Source organism: Nilaparvata lugens, chromosome 1, assembly GCF_014356525.2.
Source record: "Nilaparvata lugens isolate BPH chromosome 1, ASM1435652v1, whole genome shotgun sequence".
NCBI classification, from domain to species: domain Eukaryota; kingdom Metazoa; phylum Arthropoda; class Insecta; order Hemiptera; family Delphacidae; genus Nilaparvata; species Nilaparvata lugens.
The window spans coordinates 2,878,941-2,902,076 of record NC_052504.1 but is presented as its reverse complement, the minus strand read 5'-3'; the positions used below and the strand labels follow the sequence as shown (position 1 = coordinate 2,902,076).

Below are 23,136 nucleotides of genomic sequence, written 5' to 3'. Positions count from 1 at the left end.
CATTGCATCAACATTTCAATTACGACAGCCTTAAAATGCATTTTCTCAGTGCGCTAACAGTCTACTAATCTAAACACAGTCGAAAGTTGTTCACGCCTTGATTCAATTTGCAGTCGATAATTGCTTCGTAGAGACTGATTTCACTATAATAGAACTCACTTCACCCATAGAGAAAACATACTGTTCATCTATTTATTTGTCTCTGCTTTAACCTACTAAAGTCGAGTCTCCAAGAGTCACGTTTAGAGCTACTAGAGTCACATGAATTCTATAGTGAGGTCCACGTTATAATGGCAGTGTTTGATTAGCAATGGTATTGCTATCCTTGTCAATCATTCAACAAAGCGGATAGCGTTATCTCTTTCTCGCTCTGCTCTCTTGCCAGATCGTCTTTGTAGAATTGATAATTAATTAATAAAATATTTCATCTTAATTATGTAAATTCATCATTGCAAAATATAATTTATTGCTTAATAAAATATAATTGATCATTTTAAACGAGAATGAACAGTTAATATTACATCAATGAATCTGTATCAGCTACCGTCTATAGAAGTCATTGACAAGACAGAGGATCGGCAACGTTGTTCTGCTATCTCTCTGCACTGATAGTTAGTTAACAAAATATTTCTTCTTAATTATGAAAATTCTTTATGAAAGTATTGAAAAATATAATTTCTTGCTTAATAAAATATAATTGATTATTTTAAACGAGAATGAACAGTTAATATTACATCAATGAACCAGTATCAGCTACCGTCTATAGAAGTCATTGACAAGACAGAGGATCGGCAACGTTGTTCTGCTATCTTTCTGCACTGATAGTTAGTTAACAAAATATTTCTTCTTAATTATGAAAATTATTTATGGAATTATTGCAAAATATAATTTCTTGCTTAATAAAATAAAATTGATTATTTTAAACGAGAATGAGCAGTTAATATTACATTAATATACCTGTATCAGCTACCATCTATAGAAGGCATTGACAACACAGAGGATCGGCAACGTTGTTCTCCTATCTTATAGACAGATACGAGGACAGCTTTGCTGATTCTCTGCCTTGCCACTGCCTTCTATAGAAGATAGCTGATACCGGTATATCTGATGTGATATCAACTACTGTTTCTCCTTGTTTTTAATGATCAAATTGTCAAGAAAATATATTCTACAATGATTCAATAATACATTTTTATAATAATATTGAGCTTGAATATTTTATTAATTATATCTCTACATTGGTGAGAACGATCTTGCACAGATGGAAAAGATTAGTGCTACCTGCTTTGTCGAATGATAGACAAGGATAGCAACAGCAATGTTGATCAAATACTGCCATTATAACGTGGACCTCAGTATAGGACGATGATACAATGATGATAGAGAGATGATACAAAGATAATAGGATAATTATACAAAGATGATTCAAGGATGATAGACAAGGATAGCAACACTAATTTTAATCAAATACCCCCATTATAACGTGGACCTCTCAATAGGATAATGATACAAATATTATACAAGAATGATAGCAGCATCCTATTATATTTAGCGAGCAATTTCTGTATTCATATATCTGGTTACTTTTATATCTGGTTATTTTTATATCTGGCTAATTTAATATCTGGCTTTTTTATATCTGGTTATTTATGTTTTACGGATCTCGAAAACGGCTCTAACGATTTCCACGAAATTTGGAACATAGTATGTTTATGATATAAAGATTCGATTGAACTAGGTCTCATTCTTTGGAAAACTCGTTGAACGACATTAAAAGGATAATTCATCCTTGGAAAACAGATGATAATTTCGTAGTCTCTCGATAACAGAAGATGTGTGTGCCTGTGTGGGAGAGAGACAGAATTACTTCCAGCTGTGTAATCATAATCAATCAGCGAGAAATTTCATCTAGCTAGACAATTTAATCGATTTGATCAACATAATATGATTAGTTGACATGACATGTCCTCCTGAACTAGAGTATTTCAATTTCAATTTTATTGATGTCATGCATTGTACAATAATACAATATTGACACAAGTCAAAAACATAGTCACATTAGTAAATTACATTTACCAATGTAAAATATGTAATATATATCAGTATATCATATTTTTCAAAGTTGATCATTATTTGACAATTTCAAGTGATTAGTGAGTGTTATTTTGTTATTCAATTTGGTTTGTATATAATCTAGATTATACATTTTTTGTTTTCAAATGTTTGAACAGAAAATTGAACCTGAATTCAAGTGTATGGAACATAACCTACTTTCTGGACTATTTATATTGTATAAATCAAAATTCGGGAACGAAACAGTTTTGGGCTGTGCCTGTTAGTACTTCCCCAATCATTTCAAAGAATTGAGTTCGGTTTATCAAAAGTCAATAAATAAATAACGAGCGAAGCTCGGTGGCCCGATATTCAATGGTCATTAAATACTGCCATTATAACGTTGGCCTCTATAGGAACCTCACTATAGATAGATGATACAGCAGGTGATACGAAGATGATAACAAGGATAGCGCTACCTGCTTTGTCGAATGATAGACAAGGATAACAACACCAATTTCAATCAAATACTGCCATTATAACGTGGACCTCACGACACGACTCAAGTGACTCGTCAGATGACTCTACTACAAAGTTGAAACGAGAGTCCTCACTGTTTTATTGTGTGTGTGCCACGTATTTGCTGACTGATGCAGTTTCCATGTTCTCAAGTCTTGTGCACACTGTACAAGATTTTCGCGTCATTAGCAAAAACGGCGCCGTTGTTATTTGGAGAGCCTGTGATTGACAGTTGCCAACTGTCTAATTGACAATGCAATTCATCCAGTTGTCTTCAAGCTGTTTCGTTGAGTTGGCAGCCCTGAGTGGGAGTTTGTCGATGTTCTAATTATTCTTCGACAGTCGATAAGTTTCGATTTGATAATGTGTGTATTAGAAGCTACTGTAGTTTCTATATTGTATTTCATTATTCTGGGATATGTATTCCAAAAATGATAGAGATAAGGTTAACAAATATTTAAATATATGTGTTTAAAAGTGCTGACATGACATATGAAATGAAATGAAAAAATTCTTTATTAGGCGGAGTTAGGACTTTTAAGTCCTCTCTACCACTCAACCTCAACATACTTTTTGGGATAATTTCCAATCAGGAACTAAAATATTAAGAGCTGAGCCTCTATTATTAAGAGATCTGTTGTTTCATTCCCATTGATTATTGACCGAGCGAAGTGAGGTCTAAGATCCAAGTCGACGGTTTCGCATTTCTCTTTATGTTTGAATGTTTATATGTTTAAATGTTTATATGTTGCGCATTTACAGCTAAACGAAGCGATAGATTTTCATGAAATTTGACAGGTATGTTCCTTTTTGAATTTCGCGACAAAGTATACATAAGTTTTTTTTTTTGAAATTTTGCACTTTAAGGATAATACAAAAGGGAAAGGAGTTTTCTTCGAACACCAATATTACCGTAAAAATCAGACTATAGAATTATTCATCATAAATCAGCTGTCTAGTGGACTATAATACTACCCGTTCAAAAACATCGAACATCTTGAAAATGTATCTTTCCATCAACGTTAGTAGACAGTTGTCTACTAACTTTGTCTTTCCATAAGCTGAGACCATGATTCTAGTTTGCAGTTTGGAGTTATTGATAGAAAACATTTTTTTTACATTTTTATTTTTCAATCTGATGATTAAAATTGCAACAAATATTTTCGAAAAGAAATTGATTTCTGAAACCATGAAAAGTGAGAAATGAAGTTTGTAGGAAATCAGCATTATGGTAGTTTATTTTGTTAATTTCAACACACCGATTTTTCGCCAACACGACAACACAGAATGCTCTCTGATGGGATGAATGGATTGGCGTATCGACGGCGATTGAGTTATTTTTGGTTAATTGAATAACTTTCTCAAAAATCAATATTTTCAGAAAATGTTTGTTTTACTAGATCAACAATACCATGAAGAATCTATCCTCTAAATCTCATGGATTTATATCTTGTCCTAAAAATGTTCTGTCCTAAAAATTAAACTTTGGGCGCCTATATCTCAAAAAGTAATGATTGCAAAAAAAAAAAATGTTTTCCTGAAAAACCTTTTTCATTTTGATAGCTTCATGATAATATACAAATCGAAAAACTGATAAATATCACCAGTAGAAAGTCCATTTTCAGCCTTTGCACAACCTTAACTTCGACAAACCATCCGGTTACATTGTGCATTATAATTTCAATAATTCCAAAATTGTACAAATCAATAATTCCAATTGCACAATTCCAAAAGCTTATATCCCATCTACATTCCAAGTCCAGAATAAACTCTGAGAATCAGTCCGATTACATATTATCAAAATTCCAGAAGCTTTCTTCCCATATCTATCTAGATTCCAAGTCCAGAGTAAATATCATTTATCATACAGAGATTTTTACCTCCACTAACCAGATCACTCCCGTGTTATCGGATAGGCACGTTAAACTGTCGGTCCCGGCTGAAGTATGACAGTCGTAAGGCCCATTGACGGCTTAAATTATATATTCAGGCGGTGGGACCTTCCCGCAAGGGACTCCCCACCAACAAAAGCCATACGAATTTACTTTTTACCTCCACTAAATCAGCTCAAAAGCTCCATAAACTACCTTGCCACATGAATTTTTATACAACCACACGCACACACGCTAGGCAAACCAACGACAAGATGAAGAAATTTGGCCAAAGAAAAAAGACCACCACACATTGTTATAGGGACGGTACACACCGCACCGCTATGTGAAGCCAGAAAATTATGGTCACTTGGCTGGTTCTCACACTGCGACAATGAGCGAGAGAGAGAGAGAGGTTGAGAGAGATGGAAGAGAGAGTAATAGAGTGAGAGAGAGTGAATGAGGGCGAGAGAGAGTGAGATAGAGTGAAAGGATGAGAGAGTGAGGAGAAGAACCACCAACGTTGGTTTCAGAGCGTGGTCGCTCCGCTGGTTTGGGGGTACCCGCGTTTAGGGGGGTAACCGAGCCCCCTTTTTTGGTTAACCCCTGCTTCACCCCTCCCTATCAGAGTTTCTTGGCAAGGGGACTGGAGGGCATGAGAGGGGGATCTCAAAGTACAGTGGTCCACAGCAGTGGAATCGTCTGCGGACGATAAAGATAACTCATCCTTCCTTGTCTGGGGGGGGCCCCATTTTATCACCCGCAGAAAAGACCGCAGCCCCCCCTGGATAAGTTGGTTGAGACCCCTGAACCCCCAGTCTACCACAGCTATAGATGGTCGTAAATTCGGCTTCTAGTTAAACATTTGTAGTTTTTTATCTGGAGTTGAGTTGGTGGGTTTTATTTGGAAGATTTGCTGGCTTCAGATGTCCACATGTACAGTATAACTGTATCTATCTGTATCTGCTATGTTGAGGTCTACGTTATAATGGCAGTAAAGAAAGATAGGGGAACAACGTTGCCGATCCTCTGTCTTGTCAATGTCTAAAGGTGCGTACAGATTTACGCGCCGCGAACATGAGTAATTCCCTTTTAACCATCTGATGCCAAGCTTTTTATATCTGTATCTTACCGTTTCTGTAAAAATAAAAAGTCAGCTAATTAAAAGTGAATTGCTCATGTTCGCGGCGCGTATATCTGTACGCACCTTAATATAGACGGTAGCTGATACAGGTTTATTGATGTAATAATAACTGTTCATCCTCGTTTAAAATAATCAATTATATTTCATTAAACAAGAATCTATATTTTTCAATAATCAAATAATGAATTTACATAATTAAGATGAAATATTTTGTTACTCAATTTACTTAATTTTACATCGTTAAAAGACTATCTGGCAACAGAGCAAAGCGAGAAAGAGATAGCGCTATCCACTTTGTTGAATGATAGACAAGGATAGCAATACCATTTCTAATCAAACACTGCCATTATAACGTGGACCTCACCATATGTGCTGTATCTAGAGTACTGTGACTTGAAACTGTATACGTATCTATTTTAATATAAAGGAAAGAATTGGCTTATACACGTACGGAATAGAAAATTCACGAATGACGCATCATCACGTCTCAACTACTCAACTGAATAACTTGAAATTTTGAATATAGATTTACTATTAACCAAGGATGGTTAAAGGCCTATTTTCAATTCTTGAAGATTTCAGCAGGTCAAGTTTTCATTGATTTTTTCAAGTTAAAATAGACCCTCGCGGAGCACGGGTTACCTGCTAGTATTATAATAAAAGACAGAACTGGCTTATACTCGTCCAAATGTCCAAAAAATCTTATATATATATATATATATGTATATATATATATATATATATATATAAAAATATATATATATATACTCTTATAATGTCCAAAAAATAGGTTATGTTTCTACTGTAAAACGTTTAAGTTCAATTTTCGTTCAAAAATATATCTTAATAAATAATTAATAAAGGAAAGAACTGGCTTATACTTGTACGGGATAGTAAATTTACGAATGACGCATCATCACGTCTTAACTACTCAACTGATTAACTTGAAAGTATGCATATAGATTATTGATTAACCGAGGATGATTATAGGCCTATTTTCAATTCTTGAAGATTTCAAAAGGTCAAGTTTTCAATTGGACCCTGTCGGAGCACAGGTTACCTGCTATAGTGAGGTCCACGCTATAATGGCAGTGTTTTAATTAGCAATGGTATTGCTATCCTTGTTTATCATTCAACAAAGCGGAAAGCGCTATCTCTTTCTCGCTTTGCTCTGTTGCCAGATCGGATTTTAACAATGTGGAATTTACAATTAATTCACAAAATATTATTTCATCTTAATTATGAAAATGCATTAGTAAATTATTGAAAAATATGGTTTTTTGTTTGATAGAATATAATTGATTATTTCAAATTGAATAAAAAAGACTAAGAAATTGTCAAAAAATCACAGATTTATTGATACTTAGAAAGACTGGTTTCGGTTATTACACCATGGTCAATAACTGAAAACGGTCTTTCTAAGGCTAGCTACACACACATCGATTTTTGTTCGTACGATATTTTGTCGTCCATATAAATTCAATTGGATTAAACAGATGATTTCAAACAGATGATGTTTGTCAAGTCCCATTTAATCAGATGGAATTCATAAGGACGGTAAAATATCGTACGAAGAAAAATCGATGTGTGTGTAACTGACTTTAGTATCAATAAATCTGTGATTTTTTGACAACTTCTTAGTCTTTTTTATTCAATATGAATAATTACCACAATATCAACTTCTCAACTACACAAAAAGATCATTTTAAACGAGAATGAACAGTTAATACTACACCAATAAACCTGTGTCAGCTACCGTCTATGGAAGGCATTGACAAGACAGAGGTTCGGCAACGTTGTTCTCCTATCTTTCTTCACTGCCATTATAACGTGGACCTCACTATAGTATGATTGAAGCTTATCATGATTGACTAATTTTTGGCTTATCAAGACTTATTACTTTGAAGCTATTCTACAAAATTTCAATGTATTTTTCATCTTTGTTCCAGGGAAGAGTTTCACTCTGACGATAATTCTGAACTCGTGTCCGCCACAGATAGCCACCTACACCAAGGCAATCAAGGTGACTGTTGATGGACCAAGGGAGCCCAGGTCCAAAACAAGTGAGTATTTTCTTTATTTCATTTTATTTTCACTCGCTCATATTTTTTCCTACAGTTACGTTGAAAAGTGGCCATTGCTGCACTGATTACAGAACGCAAAGAATCACTTTTCCGCTCTAGTGCGGGAAAAATTTTTCTGCACTCCAGATTTGCAACATGGCAACGCAAAATACTTAGTAGGTTATATGGAGCAACAGTGCAGCAAAATCAAAATGAAGTTGGTAACAGTGACTGCTGTGGCTGCTATAGTGAGCAGAGGTGCAACGAAGCACAACGCGCTAATTATTATTCATTATATATTATAACCAACGACAACGAGGACTTTAGGATTTTAGGATTAAGGTTTTCATCAATAATAAAATTACACAGAAAAACATTTGATGCATTTCAGGCAATTTTACCCATAATTACCCACTTTTCATATTCAATGGTAACTGTAGGAAAAACTTAATGTGAAATACGTGCGCAAAGTTCCTCTGCTGCACTCAAGAAACCATTCCGCCCTCGCCTACGGCTCGGGCGTAAACGTTTCTTTCGGTGCAGCAAACTGTCACTTTGCGCACTAGTTGCACAAATAACTATTGCTCAATCGAACAAAAATTTCATCTTCATCTGCTTATCCGAGTAATCTTTCTTGTATCTGTTCCACTTCTTGTTTATTTTTTTATACATTGATAGATACAATATAATTCTCAACTATGAATGATTGGGGAAGGAACAACAGGCCTTACGTCAAAAAGTGTTCCTTTCCCAAATTTGGATAGAAATTGTTGTAGACTCCCTTTCGCTCTTCTCTCAATTGCAAAAATATCTTATCTTTTTGGTAGAGAGTTAGTGGAGAGGATATTTTTAATATTCTTTCCGAAGAATGGACATTGATATGTCCAAAGCTCCGCCAATTTATGTAGATGCATAACAATTAATTATTATCTATAGTTATTATATTACAAATTGCTTTTCATATCATATACAGTTCAATAATTTATTTTCTTAGTCTATATTATGTAAATTCATCTATAATTTTGCTGTATTGCCAGCTATTGTATATAAGTGTATAAGCCAGTATATATTGTAATCTACATAAATAAAGTACTCAATCAATCAATCAATCAATCTTTTTCCACTAATATTTTTTCTTTCCTTGCCCTATTACCATAGGTGAGGAAAGTATTTCTTTCCGAAAAAAATTAAGGTACCCCAATTTCTAAATTTCTATACGTTTCAAAGTCCCCTGAATCCAAAAAAGTGGTTTTTGGGTATTTGGTCTGTATGTGTGCGTGTGTGTAAGAGTGTATGTGCGTCTGTGTACACGATATCTCATCTCCCAATTAACGGAATGACTTGAAATTCGGAACTTAAGGTCCTCACACTACAAGGATCCGACACGAACAATTTCAATCAAATGCAATCCAAGATGGCGGCTGAAACTGCGAAAATGTCATCAAAAACAGGGTTTTTCGCGATTTTCTTGAAAACACCTCCAACGATTTTGATCAAATTTATACTTGAAATAGTCATTGATAAGCTCTATCAACTGCCACAAGTCTCATATCTGTGAGAATTCCAGGAGCTCCGCCCCATCTATGCAAAGTTTGATTCTAGATTCCCAATTATCAGGCTTCACATACAATTTAAACAAAGAATTCCAAGTGGAAAAGATTGAACATGAAAATCTCTACAATTAATGTCTCGTAACATTTTTCACCTATAATTGAAAATAAGATCGAAATTTGAGAAAATGTTATTATTTCAATTCCAAACTGGTGGCAACGGTTGATTCTATTAAATCATTCACTATAAAGAGATAGCAGACTTCTTGTGTCTCCAGCGTTATTGTCTTGTCACCAGCTGGCTTGGATCTTTGAATATAGTAGACTTGAGATGCGCGTGTACACTAGCGTCAGGTGATAAATTTTCATAACGGCAAGGAAAGTTGTGTGAGTGCGCCACACCAGATTTTTATTGGTGTTGCTATCCTTATCTATCATTCGACAGAGCAAATAACGTTATCCTTTTCTAGCTCTGCAACGTTGCCATATCGTTGAATACACTCTTATAATGCCAGTAGTCAGCTGATAATCAGAATAGGAACATATAAAACTGAATCCAGCATAGACCTTCAATGCTCTGCAACCGCTGAAACGCTTAATATAGGCATTATAACTTATTGACCACACCATTCATTAGCTTATTGACTTGGACTCTATTAGTCCAAGTCAATAATGTATAGTATGATAGTATGATCCAAGTCAATTATAGTATATCCTATACTATCAAACGAGCAACTTCTGTTCATATGTTTAGATGTTTGGATGTTCAGATGTTAACATGTTTAGATGTTTATATGTTTGTATTTCACCGGATCTCGAAAACGGGTCTAACGATTCTCACGAAATTCAGAACATAGTAGGTTTATAATATAAAGATTCGATTGAACTAGGTATCTTCCCTGGGAAAACTCACTGAAGGACTTCAAAAGGATAATTATTATTCATTCTTGGAGAAACAGATGATAATAATTTTTTCGTCGTCTGTTGATGATGGAAGTGAGTGAGCGAGCTCATGTGTGTGGGACTGTGTCAAAATTATGACTCAGCTGTTGAACTTTTGTAATCATTCAATCAGGTACTTAGTGTCGGTTGCAAAAGAGCCGGGTTATTTTCAAATCTTATTGATTCCAATAGATCCATCTGGTCTTCTCTGATTTGGTTCACTTGAAGCTAATTTGGATTAAAATTTAACCGGCTTTTGTGCAACTGGGCCTTCGTGAGGGAAATTTTTGCTTTCCTCTGGGAATTAACCTCAATTCACTGTGATTAGATAGAACATTTCTGTATGAATGTTAGTATAATTTCTTCTTTCGTAATAAATTTTTCATGCTTCTGTACTCCAGAGCGAAGCTCGGTCCCCGATATTGTATGTAAAGCCAGTTAGTTACAAACATATCGATTTTTGGACGTTTTATTTTTTGCCGTACTTATGAATATTGTATCAGATTGAACGGAACTTGACAAACATCATCTGTTCAATCTGTAAAGGTGGGGAAATGAAAAACAAAAAATGATCGTACTGGTTTTTGATAATTAAAACAAAACAATAAATTATTAGTACAAAAATTGGAATTATAATTATAAATTATGAAATAACAATAAATGGATGAATATTTCAAGGGCTACTCGCTTGGCTGCTAGTGAAGATTAAATTTGTTGTGGTTATGGAAAATTTAAAACAATGACTCAGTAGTCACCTACCTTTTTGATAATGGCCCCCAATTTGGCATCCACTGGTTGAACGCGACGTTAATTATTAATGAAAAATAAAAAAACTGATCTAATGAAGTGGGTTCAGATCCCTTCCTATTCAATAATACAATTCTCTTTAAACTGCCCGAACTGTGACAGGAAAACTGTATTATAAAACAAGAACAAAATCTATCCCCTTCACCAGAACAGCCGGACTTTAGTCACAGTCCTAACGAACGAACTCACACACACCACAAAAGTAAAATTTTGGGTATTAATATATAACTCAGTCAATGCCAAACATGAAGCCATTTCAAATACATATTTTTATCCGTCGCACAAGCGAGCACGTTTGTTATGAAAAACAAAAGAGAAGCTACAATAATTTTGATAACAAGTGAAATAAACAATCTTTCTGTCGATGACAAAACTGTTCAAAGGCAGAAACACCGTTCATTAAACTTTTCGTAAATTAAAACTCTAAAATCCTGATCAATATGAGATAAATATATGAATCATATATATGTCCCATATGACCAGGTGACAAATCCAATATAATTTATAAGGTAACCAAAAATCGTACGCCCAAAAATTTATGTGTGTGTAGCCTAAGGGGCATTTTCCGAGCTCGGGATTTAGCTAAGTTCTAGACTTTAAACAGCTGGAGTCAGAAAATTGGCTTTCCAAAATGGGGCGTGGTCGAAGTCCACGTTTCAATTAAATTTCGAAAACTAGAAAATTGAACACAAAATAAAATAAAGAGAAAATAGTGTGAAGTTTCAGCTATTTTGATTTTTTAAGGAATGTTTCATTTCGTCAAGGAAAAACGTTTCCAATTATTATGGAAATGAGAAAATAAAGATTATCAAAAAAACTACGACTACGCCCCATTTCGGAAAGCCAATTTTCTGACTCCAGCTGTTCAAAGTCTAGAGCTCAGAAACCGGTCCCAAGTGCTCTAATATTTTGCGAGATCTTATGCATCTATAAAGATGTTCATGGATCAAGAAAGATAATCTATCCGCTTGTATTTAATCATCCAAAACGGCCCTGGATATTAAGATTATTTAATTTCTATTAATGATGTATTGGAGTAGAATAATGTCGAAGTGGAAATGTTATCTCTATGAGCAGACTTCTCCTTTATTTCAGGGCATCAGCAGTTCCATCCGTTCCACTTTGGGCCGAGGCCCTTTCCCTTTGGAAACCCTTTGGACCCTCAGCGGTTAGGGGAAGGACTGCCCTTCAAACTATCTGGTAAGTTGTAACACTAAAAACCTTTCTTTATAGAATAGTATGAAAAACGATAATGCTAAAATGAAGTGCATTGAATAGAGTGCGAATCTACGTCTAGATTTATAGAATAGTTTGAAACACATGTTAGGTTTAAAATGGAGTGGGTTGAATATAGTGTTCTTGAAACTACATTCATGGAAACTTAATCTTTATAAACATAAACGGAAACTTATTTTGTGGAAATGTTAAGGTGCGTACAGATATACGCGCCGCGAACATGAGCAATTCACTTTTAATCAGCTGACTATATCTGTATTTTTACAGAAACGGTAAGATACAAATATAATAAGCTTGGCATCAGCTGATTAAAAGTGAATTGCTCATGTTCGCGGCGCGTGAATCTGTACGCACCTTTACAGATCATTAAATTTGATAGAAGAACACGTTTGTCTGAGACGTTTGCTCTCTCCCAGTCATAGTTATATGATCTGTAATTGTCATAATAAATAATAATGATGTTGTTAATTATTTGAACTAATCCACGAAAGAGAGGAACTTAATTTAAGCCTGGTTTCCACTAGTAAATTCAGTGGTCGAGTAACTGGTATACTAACTCTACCGAGATAACACTAATCTACTTATTGAATGAGAAAGACTGAGAAATTGTCATAAAACCACAGATCTATGATACTTAGAAAGACCGGTCTCGGTTATTACACCATTGTTTATCAGAGATTTACAATGGTGTAATAACCGAAACCAGGTCTTTCTAAGTATTAATAAATCTGTGGTTTTTTGACAATTTGTTAGTATTTCTCATTCAATATGAATAATTACCACAATATCAACTTCTCAACTACACAATAAAAATCAAACTAATCTAATTACTTGGTTGAGTGACTGTTTTCACTACAATTGAGAATAGTAGGTAATGTGTGTTGTCTAGTGAACAGAGCTAACCTTGAAATGTCAAAACTTTCTAAACCCTTTTTAAAAAATTATAAAAATATTATTTTAAAATATTATATTAATATTATTAAAAAATATTAGAAAAACCCTTTTTTATGAATTATTATTTTTTAATAAATAACAATACTTCTTAAACTTGACAGCCTACGGCACGACTCTACTAGCTCGAGACTGTTTTCATTAGCATAGTAGTGGTAGAGTAGAGTGAGAAGCGGTGGTGGGGGAAGGCAAGTGCTAGAGTACTATACCACGGTGCTATCCCACTCTACTCTACTGAAAACTGGTACTCTACCATGACTCTACTCTACCAAGAACGTTTTCATTGGGAGAGTTCACAAGAAAGTTAGTACTTGCTCAGGGGACTCTACTAATAAAAATCTGGTGTGGCACACTCACACAACTTTCCTTGCCGTTATGAAAATTAATCAACTGACTCTAGTGTTCACGCGCATCTAAAGTCTACTATTCAAAGATTTAAGCCAGCTGGTGACAGAACAATAGCGCTGCAAACATACGATTTCTGCTATCTCTTCATAGTGAATGATTTAACAGAATCAACAGTTGCCAACAGTTTGAAATTGAATAATCTTATTTTCTCGAACTTCGAGCCTATTTTCAATTCTAGGTGAAAATGTTAATGAACAATAACTGTAGAGATTTTTATGCTCAATCTTTTCCACTTAAAAGTTTTGTTTAAATTGTATCTGAAGCCTGATAATTGGGAATCTAAAATCAAACTTTGTATAGATGGGACGGAGCTCCTGGAATTTTTACAGATATTTTACAGACATGAGACTTGTGGCAGTTGATAGAGCTTATCAATGACTATTTAAGGTATGAATTTGATCAAAATCGTTGGAACCATTTTTGAGAAAATCGAGAGAACCCCTGTTTTTGACAACATTTTCGCCATTTTTGCCGCCATCTTGAATTGCATTTGGATTCTTATAGTGTAAGGACATTAAGTTACAAATTTCAAGACATTCCGTTAATTGGGAGATGAGATATCGTGTACACAGACACACATACACTCATACACACACACACACATACAAACCAATACCCAAAAACAACTTTTTTGGACTCAGGGGACCTTGAAACGTATAGAAATTTAAAAATTTGGGTACCTTAATTTTTTTCGGAAGGCAATACTTTCCTTACCTATGGTAATAGGGCAAGGAAAGTAAAAAATCTGGTGTGGTACACTCACACAACTTTCCTTGCTCATATTCGAAACTACGATCAGACTTTTGTATATGTGTATATATAATTGTTTTCAGAGTACTTTTTCCTTTGTGTAAATTGTGAAATTCAATGATTTTTTTAGTCGTCATTTTTTTAAAGTCGTCAAAACAGCTGTTCTACAGATGAAATATCTCGACTATGTGTTCTTTTTATGAAGTGCTCTACCTACCTACCTCATGCACGAGAAGGAGGTTACAAAGTCCATTTCTCAAGGATGGGTGGACCCCCCATTAGTTTCCCAGAAAGGAGACTCATGCCAGTTAATAGAGCTGATAAATAACTATACAGAGTATGAATTTGAAAAAAATCGGTCAAGTTATTTTGAAAAAATCGTGAAAAACATGGTTTTTTAGTAATTATCCGCCATTTTTCTCAAGAATATTACGGAGCTCCTGCAATTCTCCAAGGAAAAAACTCATGTCAATTGATAGGACTTATGAATAGCTACCAATGGCTTGAATTTGAAGAAAATCGTTAGAGCCGTTTTCGAGAAAACCGTGAAAAGCATGGATTTTTAGTCATTATCCGCCATTTTTCTCAAGAATATTACGGAGCTCCTGAAATTTTCCCAGAAATGAAACTTATGCCAGTTGATAGGGCTTAAAAATAGCTATCCATGGTATAAATTTGGAGAAAATCGTTTGAGCCGTTTGCCAGAAAACCGTGAAAAACATGGATTTTTAGTCATTATCTGCCATTTTTCTCAAGAATATTACGGAGCTCCTGAAATTTTCCCAGAAATGAGACTCATGTCAGTTGATAGGGCTTATAAATAGCTATCCACGGTATAGATTTGAAGAAAATCGTTAGAGCCATTTTCGAGAAAAACGTGAAAAACATGGTTTTTTAGTAATTATCCGCCATTTTTTCCACCATCTTGAATTGAATTTTATTGAATTTCTTATTGTCGGGTCCCCATGGTATAAGGACCTTAAGTTTAAAATTTCAAGTCAATCGGTTAATTAGGAATGGAGTTATCGTGTTCACAGACATACACACACACACACATACACACATACACACACACAGACCAATACCCAAAAATCATGTTTTTGGACTCAGGGGACCTTGAAACGTATAGAAAACTTGAAATTTGGGTACCTTAATTTTTTTTGGAAAGCAATACTTTCCTTACCTATGGTAGTAGGGCAAGGAAAGTAAAAATCAAACTAATCTAATTACTTGGTTGAGTGACTGTTTTCACTACAATTGAGAATAGTAGGTAATGTGTGTTGTCTAGTGAACAGAGCTAACCTTGAAATGTCAAAACTTTCTAAACCCTTTTTAAAAAATTATAAAAATATTATTTTAAAATATTATATTAATATTATTAAAAAATATTAGAAAAACCCTTTTTTATGAATTATTATTTTTTAATAAATAACAATACTTCTTAAACTTGACAGCCTACGGCACGACTCTACTAGCTCGAGACTGTTTTCATTAGCATAGTAGTGGTAGAGTAGAGTGAGAAGCGGTGGTGGGGGAAGGCAAGTGCTAGAGTACTATACCACGGTGCTATCCCACTCTACTCTACTGAAAACTGGTACTCTACCATGACTCTACTCTACCAAGAACGTTTTCATTGGGAGAGTTCACAAGAAAGTTAGTACTTGCTCAGGGGACTCTACTAATAAAAATCTGGTGTGGCACACTCACACAACTTTCCTTGCCGTTATGAAAATTGATCAACTGACTCTAGTGTTCACGCGCATCTGAAGTCTACTATTCAAAGATTTAAGCCAGCTGGTGACAGGACAATAGCGCTGCAAACATACTATTTCTGCTATCTCTTCATAGTGAATGATTTAATAGAATCAACAGTTGCCAACAGTTTGAAATTGAATAATCTTATTTTCTCGAACTTCGAGCAAATTTTCAATTTTAGGTGAAAATGTTACTGAACATTAACTGTAGAGATTTTTATGCTCAATCTTTTCCACTTCAAAGTTTTTGTTTAAATTGTATCTGAAGGCTGATAATTGGGAATCTAAAATCAAACTTTGCATAGTTGGGGTGGAGCTCCTGAAATTTTTACAGGTATGGGACTTGTGGCAGTTGATAGAGCTTATCAATGAATTTCTCAGGTATGAATTTGATCAAAATCGTTGGCGCCGTTTCCGAGAAAATCGTGAAAAGCCCCTTTTTTGACAACATTTTTGTCATTGTAGCCGCCATCTTTGATTGAATTTGATCGAAATTGTTCGTGTCGGATCCTTATATTGTAAGGACCTTAAGCTCCAAATTTCAAGTCATTCCGTTTATTGGGAGATGAGATATCGTGTACACAGACGCACATACGCTCACACACACACTCAAACACACACACACACACACACTTAATTTTTTTTCGTAAAGCAATACTTTCCTTACGTATGGTAATAGGGCATGGAAAGTAAAAATTGTAAAATATTCCTACTATTAAGATGCAGTAGATAAGTTTATTTGCAACTTACCTGCGCTCAGGCTTATGCCTTAGCAGGTTTTTTTTCCTGTATTGTATTGAGTGTATTATTTTGTATACAATATTGCATAATAGTATGCTATTATTCAATTCTATTTTTGTCTTGAAAATGGAAAATAAATTTGATTTGATTTTTTGCTCAGGTGACGCTACTAATAAAAATCAGGCTATAGAGACAAAATATCCTTTCCAATAACTCTCTACCAAAATGATGGGAAACAACCAACTCGTACACTACCGTTATGCCATTGTTGGATAACTTTCTATCCAAATGCCAAAATTGACATCAATATACAGTGCAGGTTAACATTCTATCTGAGATCTGAATGTCAAAACTCAATTTTAATGATCGTTGGGAGATGTTTCAGTTGTTTTGGCATCCAGTTAAGAACTTACGCCATTGGCCATTTGTAACAACAAGTGGCAACCGTTGTCATGGCAACCACAGAAAGCCGCTTAGCGTCCATGCTCAGATTCACTTCAATATGTCAGGATTTTCCATAAATATAACAATAATACTCCCAGTTGAACCTATACTGACAGGGTAAATTGTATCTCACTGTAGGAGGCGATCTACTCCAAAATGGCTTCTTAAATATTTGCATTTTTGCTGTCAATTCAACTAATGCTGGTAGGGTAGAGTGAGAGGAAGCTTATAAAGAGGTCCACGTTATAATGGCAGTGGAGAAAGATAGGAGAACAATGTTGCCGATCCTGAGTCGTGTACATAATCAAGATGAAATATTTTGTTAACCAATTATTAATTCTACGTTGTTAAATAAATAAATATGATTTTATTGCCGTTAAATTCTCAGAACAATAGGCAAAGTCAAATATTGAATACAGTAAGACAAAAGATAAAATCAAATTTTACAGCAACTGTACATACAAAATTACATTACTGAGTCTTGAAAATAATACAGTACCTAAGTAAACTGTAAGTCAATTGGATTTTCAAATACATTAATAATATTCATTTGAATGCAAAAAACATATTCCTTAAAGCACTTGAGCCTTTAGAACAATATATAAATACAAATAGAAACCTCTTAACTCTAAGCAACAATTATTTCACTCTCAAAGAACTCTTCAACACTATAAAAAGGATTTATCACCAGCCAATTCAATAATCTCGTCTTAAATTTCTTTTCTGTCTCTAATATTAAATCTGTAGGTAATTAATTGCAAATTTTTATACCAAATGTATCATAACTTTTGGCTGTTTTGGATAACCTATGATAGGGAATGTCAATCCTATGACAATTTCTTGTGTTATAGCTATGAGTTTGATGCCTTAATTTTAAATTGGATGAGTTTTTTTAACATGCAACGATACAGTATATATGTGAAAATTCACTATTGTCATTATTCTAAGCTGGACGAAAAGAGGCTTACAGTGTGCTAGACTATGGGAATCAGTTAAAACCCTGACCACCTTCTTTTGTAATAATAAAATATTTTCTGCATGATTACTATTCCCCCACAGTAGTATGCCATATGTTGCAATACTCTGAAAAAAGGCAAGATATATCGATCTCAAATAATTAGGTCCACGTTATAATGGCAGTGGAGAAAGATAGCAGAGCAACGTTGCCAATCCTCTGTCTTGTCAATGCCTTCTATAGACGGTAGCAGATACAGGTTTATTGATGTAATATCAACTGTTCATTCTCGTTTAAAATAATCAATTATATTTTATCGAGCAAGAAATCATATTTTTCAGTAATTCAATAATGAATTCTTATAATTAAGATGTAATATTCTGTTTATTAGTTACTAGTAGTTCTGTGAACAGTAGACCTCATGCAGTATTCTCATCCACAAGTACCTGATTGAAACTATAGAGAAATACAGCAATAGACTGGCTTCTCCACACATCTGTGTGATCACTTGCCAGCTGATTTATGATGAATAATATTCCATAGTCCGATTTTTACTCTAATATTGGCGTATAAAGGAGGCTCCTTTTTCCTTTTATATTATCCTTAAAATGCAAAATTTCCAAAACCTTGTATATACGTCGACGCGCAATTAAAAAAGAAACATACCTGTCAAATTTCATGAAAATCTATCACCGCGTGTCACCGTAGATGCGCAACATATAAACATAAAAACATTCAAACATTTAAACATCAAGAGAAATGCCAAACCGTCGACTTGAATCTTAGACCTCACTTCGCTCGGTCAATTAACTCTGCATTGTTATAAGACGATCTGGCAACAGAGCAAAGTGAGAAAGAGATAGCGCTTTCCGCTTTGTTGAATGATAGACAAGGATAGCAATACCATTGCTAATCAAACACTGCCATTATAACGTGGACCTCACTATATGTATATTACCCCACAAAACAACAAACTCACAGGTTGATTCCACTCAAAACCATTTGAAGTGTATTTACTGAGGTTCTGTTGGGTAAATTACGTCATGTTTGAGATCAATGGAAACGAAATGAGAAGTCTGATACTGTTTCTGGTGAGATATAGTGATATTTATCTATGATATAATAAAGGAAAGAACTGGCTTATACACGTAGGGGATAGAAAATTCACGAATGACGCATCATCGCGTCGGAACTACTGGACTGATTAACTTGAAAGTATGCCTATAGATTGTTTATTTACCGAGGGTGGTTATAGATCGATTTTAAATCTATCAAGAATTCAGTAGATCAAGTTTTTAGTTTGTCAAGTTTCTTATTGGACCTTTGCGAAGCACGGGTTACCTGCTAGTTTATAATATAATAAAGGAAAGAACTGGCTTCTACACGTACGGGATAGGAAATTTATTTATTTATTTATTTATTAGAACAGTTACAAACACGATATTTGGAAAGAGAAACAGGCAATTGCCCAAAACTTCTTCAATTCCTTGATTTTGGCACATAAATAGTCCAAAGTGAGGTTAAGTTTAAAATTTCTGTTTTCACCAAAGATTAACACTCAGAGAATACGTATTCGAGATATGACTGATGAATTTTGAATTTTGAAGGGTTGATAAGAGCCGGAAATAACACTAAACAATCCGAAAGTTTCAATAATATTGAAATAAACTTGAAAATTTTGAGCAGAAAAATTAAAACTACTATCACTGCAACTATCAGCTGATTGTATAATTCACGAATGTCGTATCATCACGTCTGAACTAATGAACTGATTAACTTGAAATGTTGCATATAGATTCTTAATTTACCGAGGACGGTTATAGGATTATTTTCAATTATTCAAGATTTCGTTACGTCATAGAGGAACAATAGCGTAAGTAGATATCCCATGGTATAGTGCGATTATGTCGCAACTGTTACTGTTATCTCAAGCCGATTACTGTTGATTTTTGTCGAATTTTACAGTTTTGTTGGAGTGAGAGTGTATGAACGGCACAACATGAGATACTACCAGTGTCACACAGCTTCACTGGAAAGAATTACATGAACTATGGACTTGAGATAACAGTTAAAGTTGCGACATAAACGCCCTATACCATGGGATATCTACTTACGCTGTTGTTTCTCTATGGTTACGTTACGTTTCCAGTTTGTCAAGTTTTAGAATAGACTCTTGCAGAGCAGGGGTTACCTATACTAGACTATAATGTAATAAAGGAAAGAATTGGCTTACACGTACGGCGTAGGAAATTCACGAATGACGCATCATCGTGTCTGAACTACTGGGCTGATTAACTTGAATTTTTGCATATAGATTGTTTATTCACCGAGGATGGTTATAAGCATGTTTAGAATTTTTCGCCACACTGCACAGAAAGCAGCTGTTTTCCAGTCCCTACGTAGATCTGAAAGACCTTGTTTGCAGACGACGTCAGAGAAGGGTTTCTTTTCCGGTCTAGGCCAGAAAGTTGTCTCTTTCCAGCCGCTCATGGAATTAGTTAATAAGTCATCCGCTAGATCGGGCGAGTGTCCACTTTCATCATCAGCTGAAGTCGCCATGATTCCAGTTCCAGTTTCGAATCAAACTAATTCGCTTCGCAACCAGTTTTATTCAATTATTTATTGTTGATTAGTGCATTCCGAATTTTCAAAAATGCTTGAAGATGACTGTGGTATTCCAAGTGAAATTTTAAAAGAATCTGAAATCCTGACTGCAAATCTTCTACCACTAAAATCAAGAGATAGGTACGATAGCTTAACGAGTATTCTTTATTTTGTATTCTTTATTTATTTTGTCAGCAATACCTGTAGTGTGCCGAAAAATATCGTTCGTACCACGGGCAAAAATGTTTTTCCAGCTCTCAATCTTTTCTAGTCCTCGGACTTGAAAACCGATTTCGAGCTGGAAAAATCTCATTTTCTGCTCTAGGTGCGAAATATACTATATCTAGGATTCAGTTTGTCAAGTTTCTAATTAGGTCCTTGCTATGAGAGCAATGCTAGCAATGCTTTGCTAGCAATGTTCCCTTAATTATATTATAGATTTCCCAGTTCCATCCATAAGAAACACTGACTATTGCCGATCGATGCTGTATTGATTTCAATGATATTTAAAAGTGGAGCTTTAATGTTACCTATATAAGGCATACTGACAAATTAAACTGAATCTTCCTACAATGTAGATCACTCCCCATCAACAGCTTATAGGCCTAAAACGGTAGTAAAGGGGGGCCCTCTGACACCCATGTCAACACTGAGGGTCTCACGGGAGCCTCCCCTGACTTGTTCCCCCCTTGTTCAACAAATTCCTTTTTCCCTTTTCCTTAGCAGAAGCCCTTTCGGTGGCAGAATGCCATTAAAGGCTCTTGCTCCCTCTCTCACACCCTCACTGAATCACTCTCTCTCTCACTCTATTTCTCTCTCATCTCTATCATTATCTCTCTCTCTCACTCTCTCACATTGTCTCTCTCTATGCAGACGACCTTCAAATCTATTTAAGCTGTCCCATAACAAAAATTAATGAAACAGTTGGAATAATGAATCAGGATATCAATTTGATAGTGGAATGGACAAAGAAAAATGGCCTTAAGCTTAATCCCATCAAAACACAACCCATTATAATTGGATATTCTCGTCTTATAAACAATATTGACCTTGAATCTATTCACAAAATTAGTGTAGACGGTAATGACATTCCTTACTGTAGCTCAGTTAAAAATTTAGGCATTATTATGAATAATACTCTTGACTGGTCAGAACAAGTGAACAAAACTTGTAAAAAGGTATTCTCAGCCATGCATGCATTGAAGAAAATGCACGATATCCTCCCTAGAAACATTAAATTATTATTGGTTCAATCTCTCATCTTCCCACATTTAATGTATTGTAATTCTGTTCTTAACGATATGCAAGTCACTCTGAATGATAAACTACAGCGTTGCCAAAATTATTGTCTACGTTTCGTCTACTCTCTCCAACGCCATGATCATATCACCCCAGCCCACATTGCTAGTTCAACATTAAAGCTTCCCGATCAGAGGCTTTTTCGAATAGTCAAGCTTGTTAGAGATATCTTGATATACGGTAATCCGAACTATTTTAAAGATGATTTCAAATTTGTCTCTGAAGGTAGGAGGATAGATGCTTCACATACTAGAACCGGAGAAAGTACTTTAAGGATACCCAATCATCGAACTACTATTTTCACAAAATCCTTCTTAGTCAGTGCCTGTCGTGCATGGAATGCACTTCCTGTTTCTATCAGGTCCATCGAGAGCCGAGCGAGCTTCATCCTAACTTTAAAAAAACATCTTTTGGAACAAATGACTGAAACTGTCCGGCCCTAGAACGATCACATGACATCCATCCCCCACCCATCCCACAAATACAAACCTTTAAACCATGTTATAGAACGAATTGTATATATATATATATATATATATATATATATATATATATATATATATATATATATATATATATAAACTCATGTTATTTCAATTATCCACTGCATAATGCTGTATATTACTGAAAGTTGATAACCCTGATCTACTTTCAGCCTACTTCATTTTATTAATCAATTATTTGATCTTATCTACCTATATAATTATTTTACTCTATCAATTTTCTGTTTTTTTTTCTCTTTAATATTCATATTGATTAAAACTTTTACAATATTTCCATTAATAAATAAATCCTTAGTTTAAATAACGAAATTAACGTTTTGGTAGAGAGTTAGTGGGGAGGATATTTTTAATATTCTTTCCGAAGAATGGACATTGATATGTCCAAAGCTCCGCCAATTTATGTAGATGCATAACAATATGATTATTATCTATAGTTATTATATTACAAACTGCTTTTTCATATCATATTTCTTATCATTGTACAGTTCAATAATTATTTTCTTAGTTTATGTTATGTTAATCTATCTAAAACTTTGCTGTATT

The 23,136-nt window shown here is 34.6% G+C and overlaps 1 protein-coding gene across 2 annotated transcripts in view; it reads left to right on the top strand.

Annotated features, from left to right (window-relative positions):
* LOC111056533 (runt-related transcription factor 3-like) overlaps positions 1-23,136 on the top strand; it is a 72,627-nt gene that overhangs the window by 22,407 nt on the left and 27,084 nt on the right. Inside the window, exons 2-3 of one of the 2 annotated variants that reach the window (XM_039427478.1) lie at positions 7,536-7,649; positions 12,044-12,148. In XM_039427478.1, the coding sequence (XP_039283412.1) occupies positions 7,536-7,649; positions 12,044-12,148 (219 nt within the window). Of the gene's footprint in view, positions 1-7,535; positions 7,650-12,025; positions 12,149-23,136 lie in introns of both variants that reach the window. The other variant, XM_039427468.1, reaches the window with a different exon arrangement.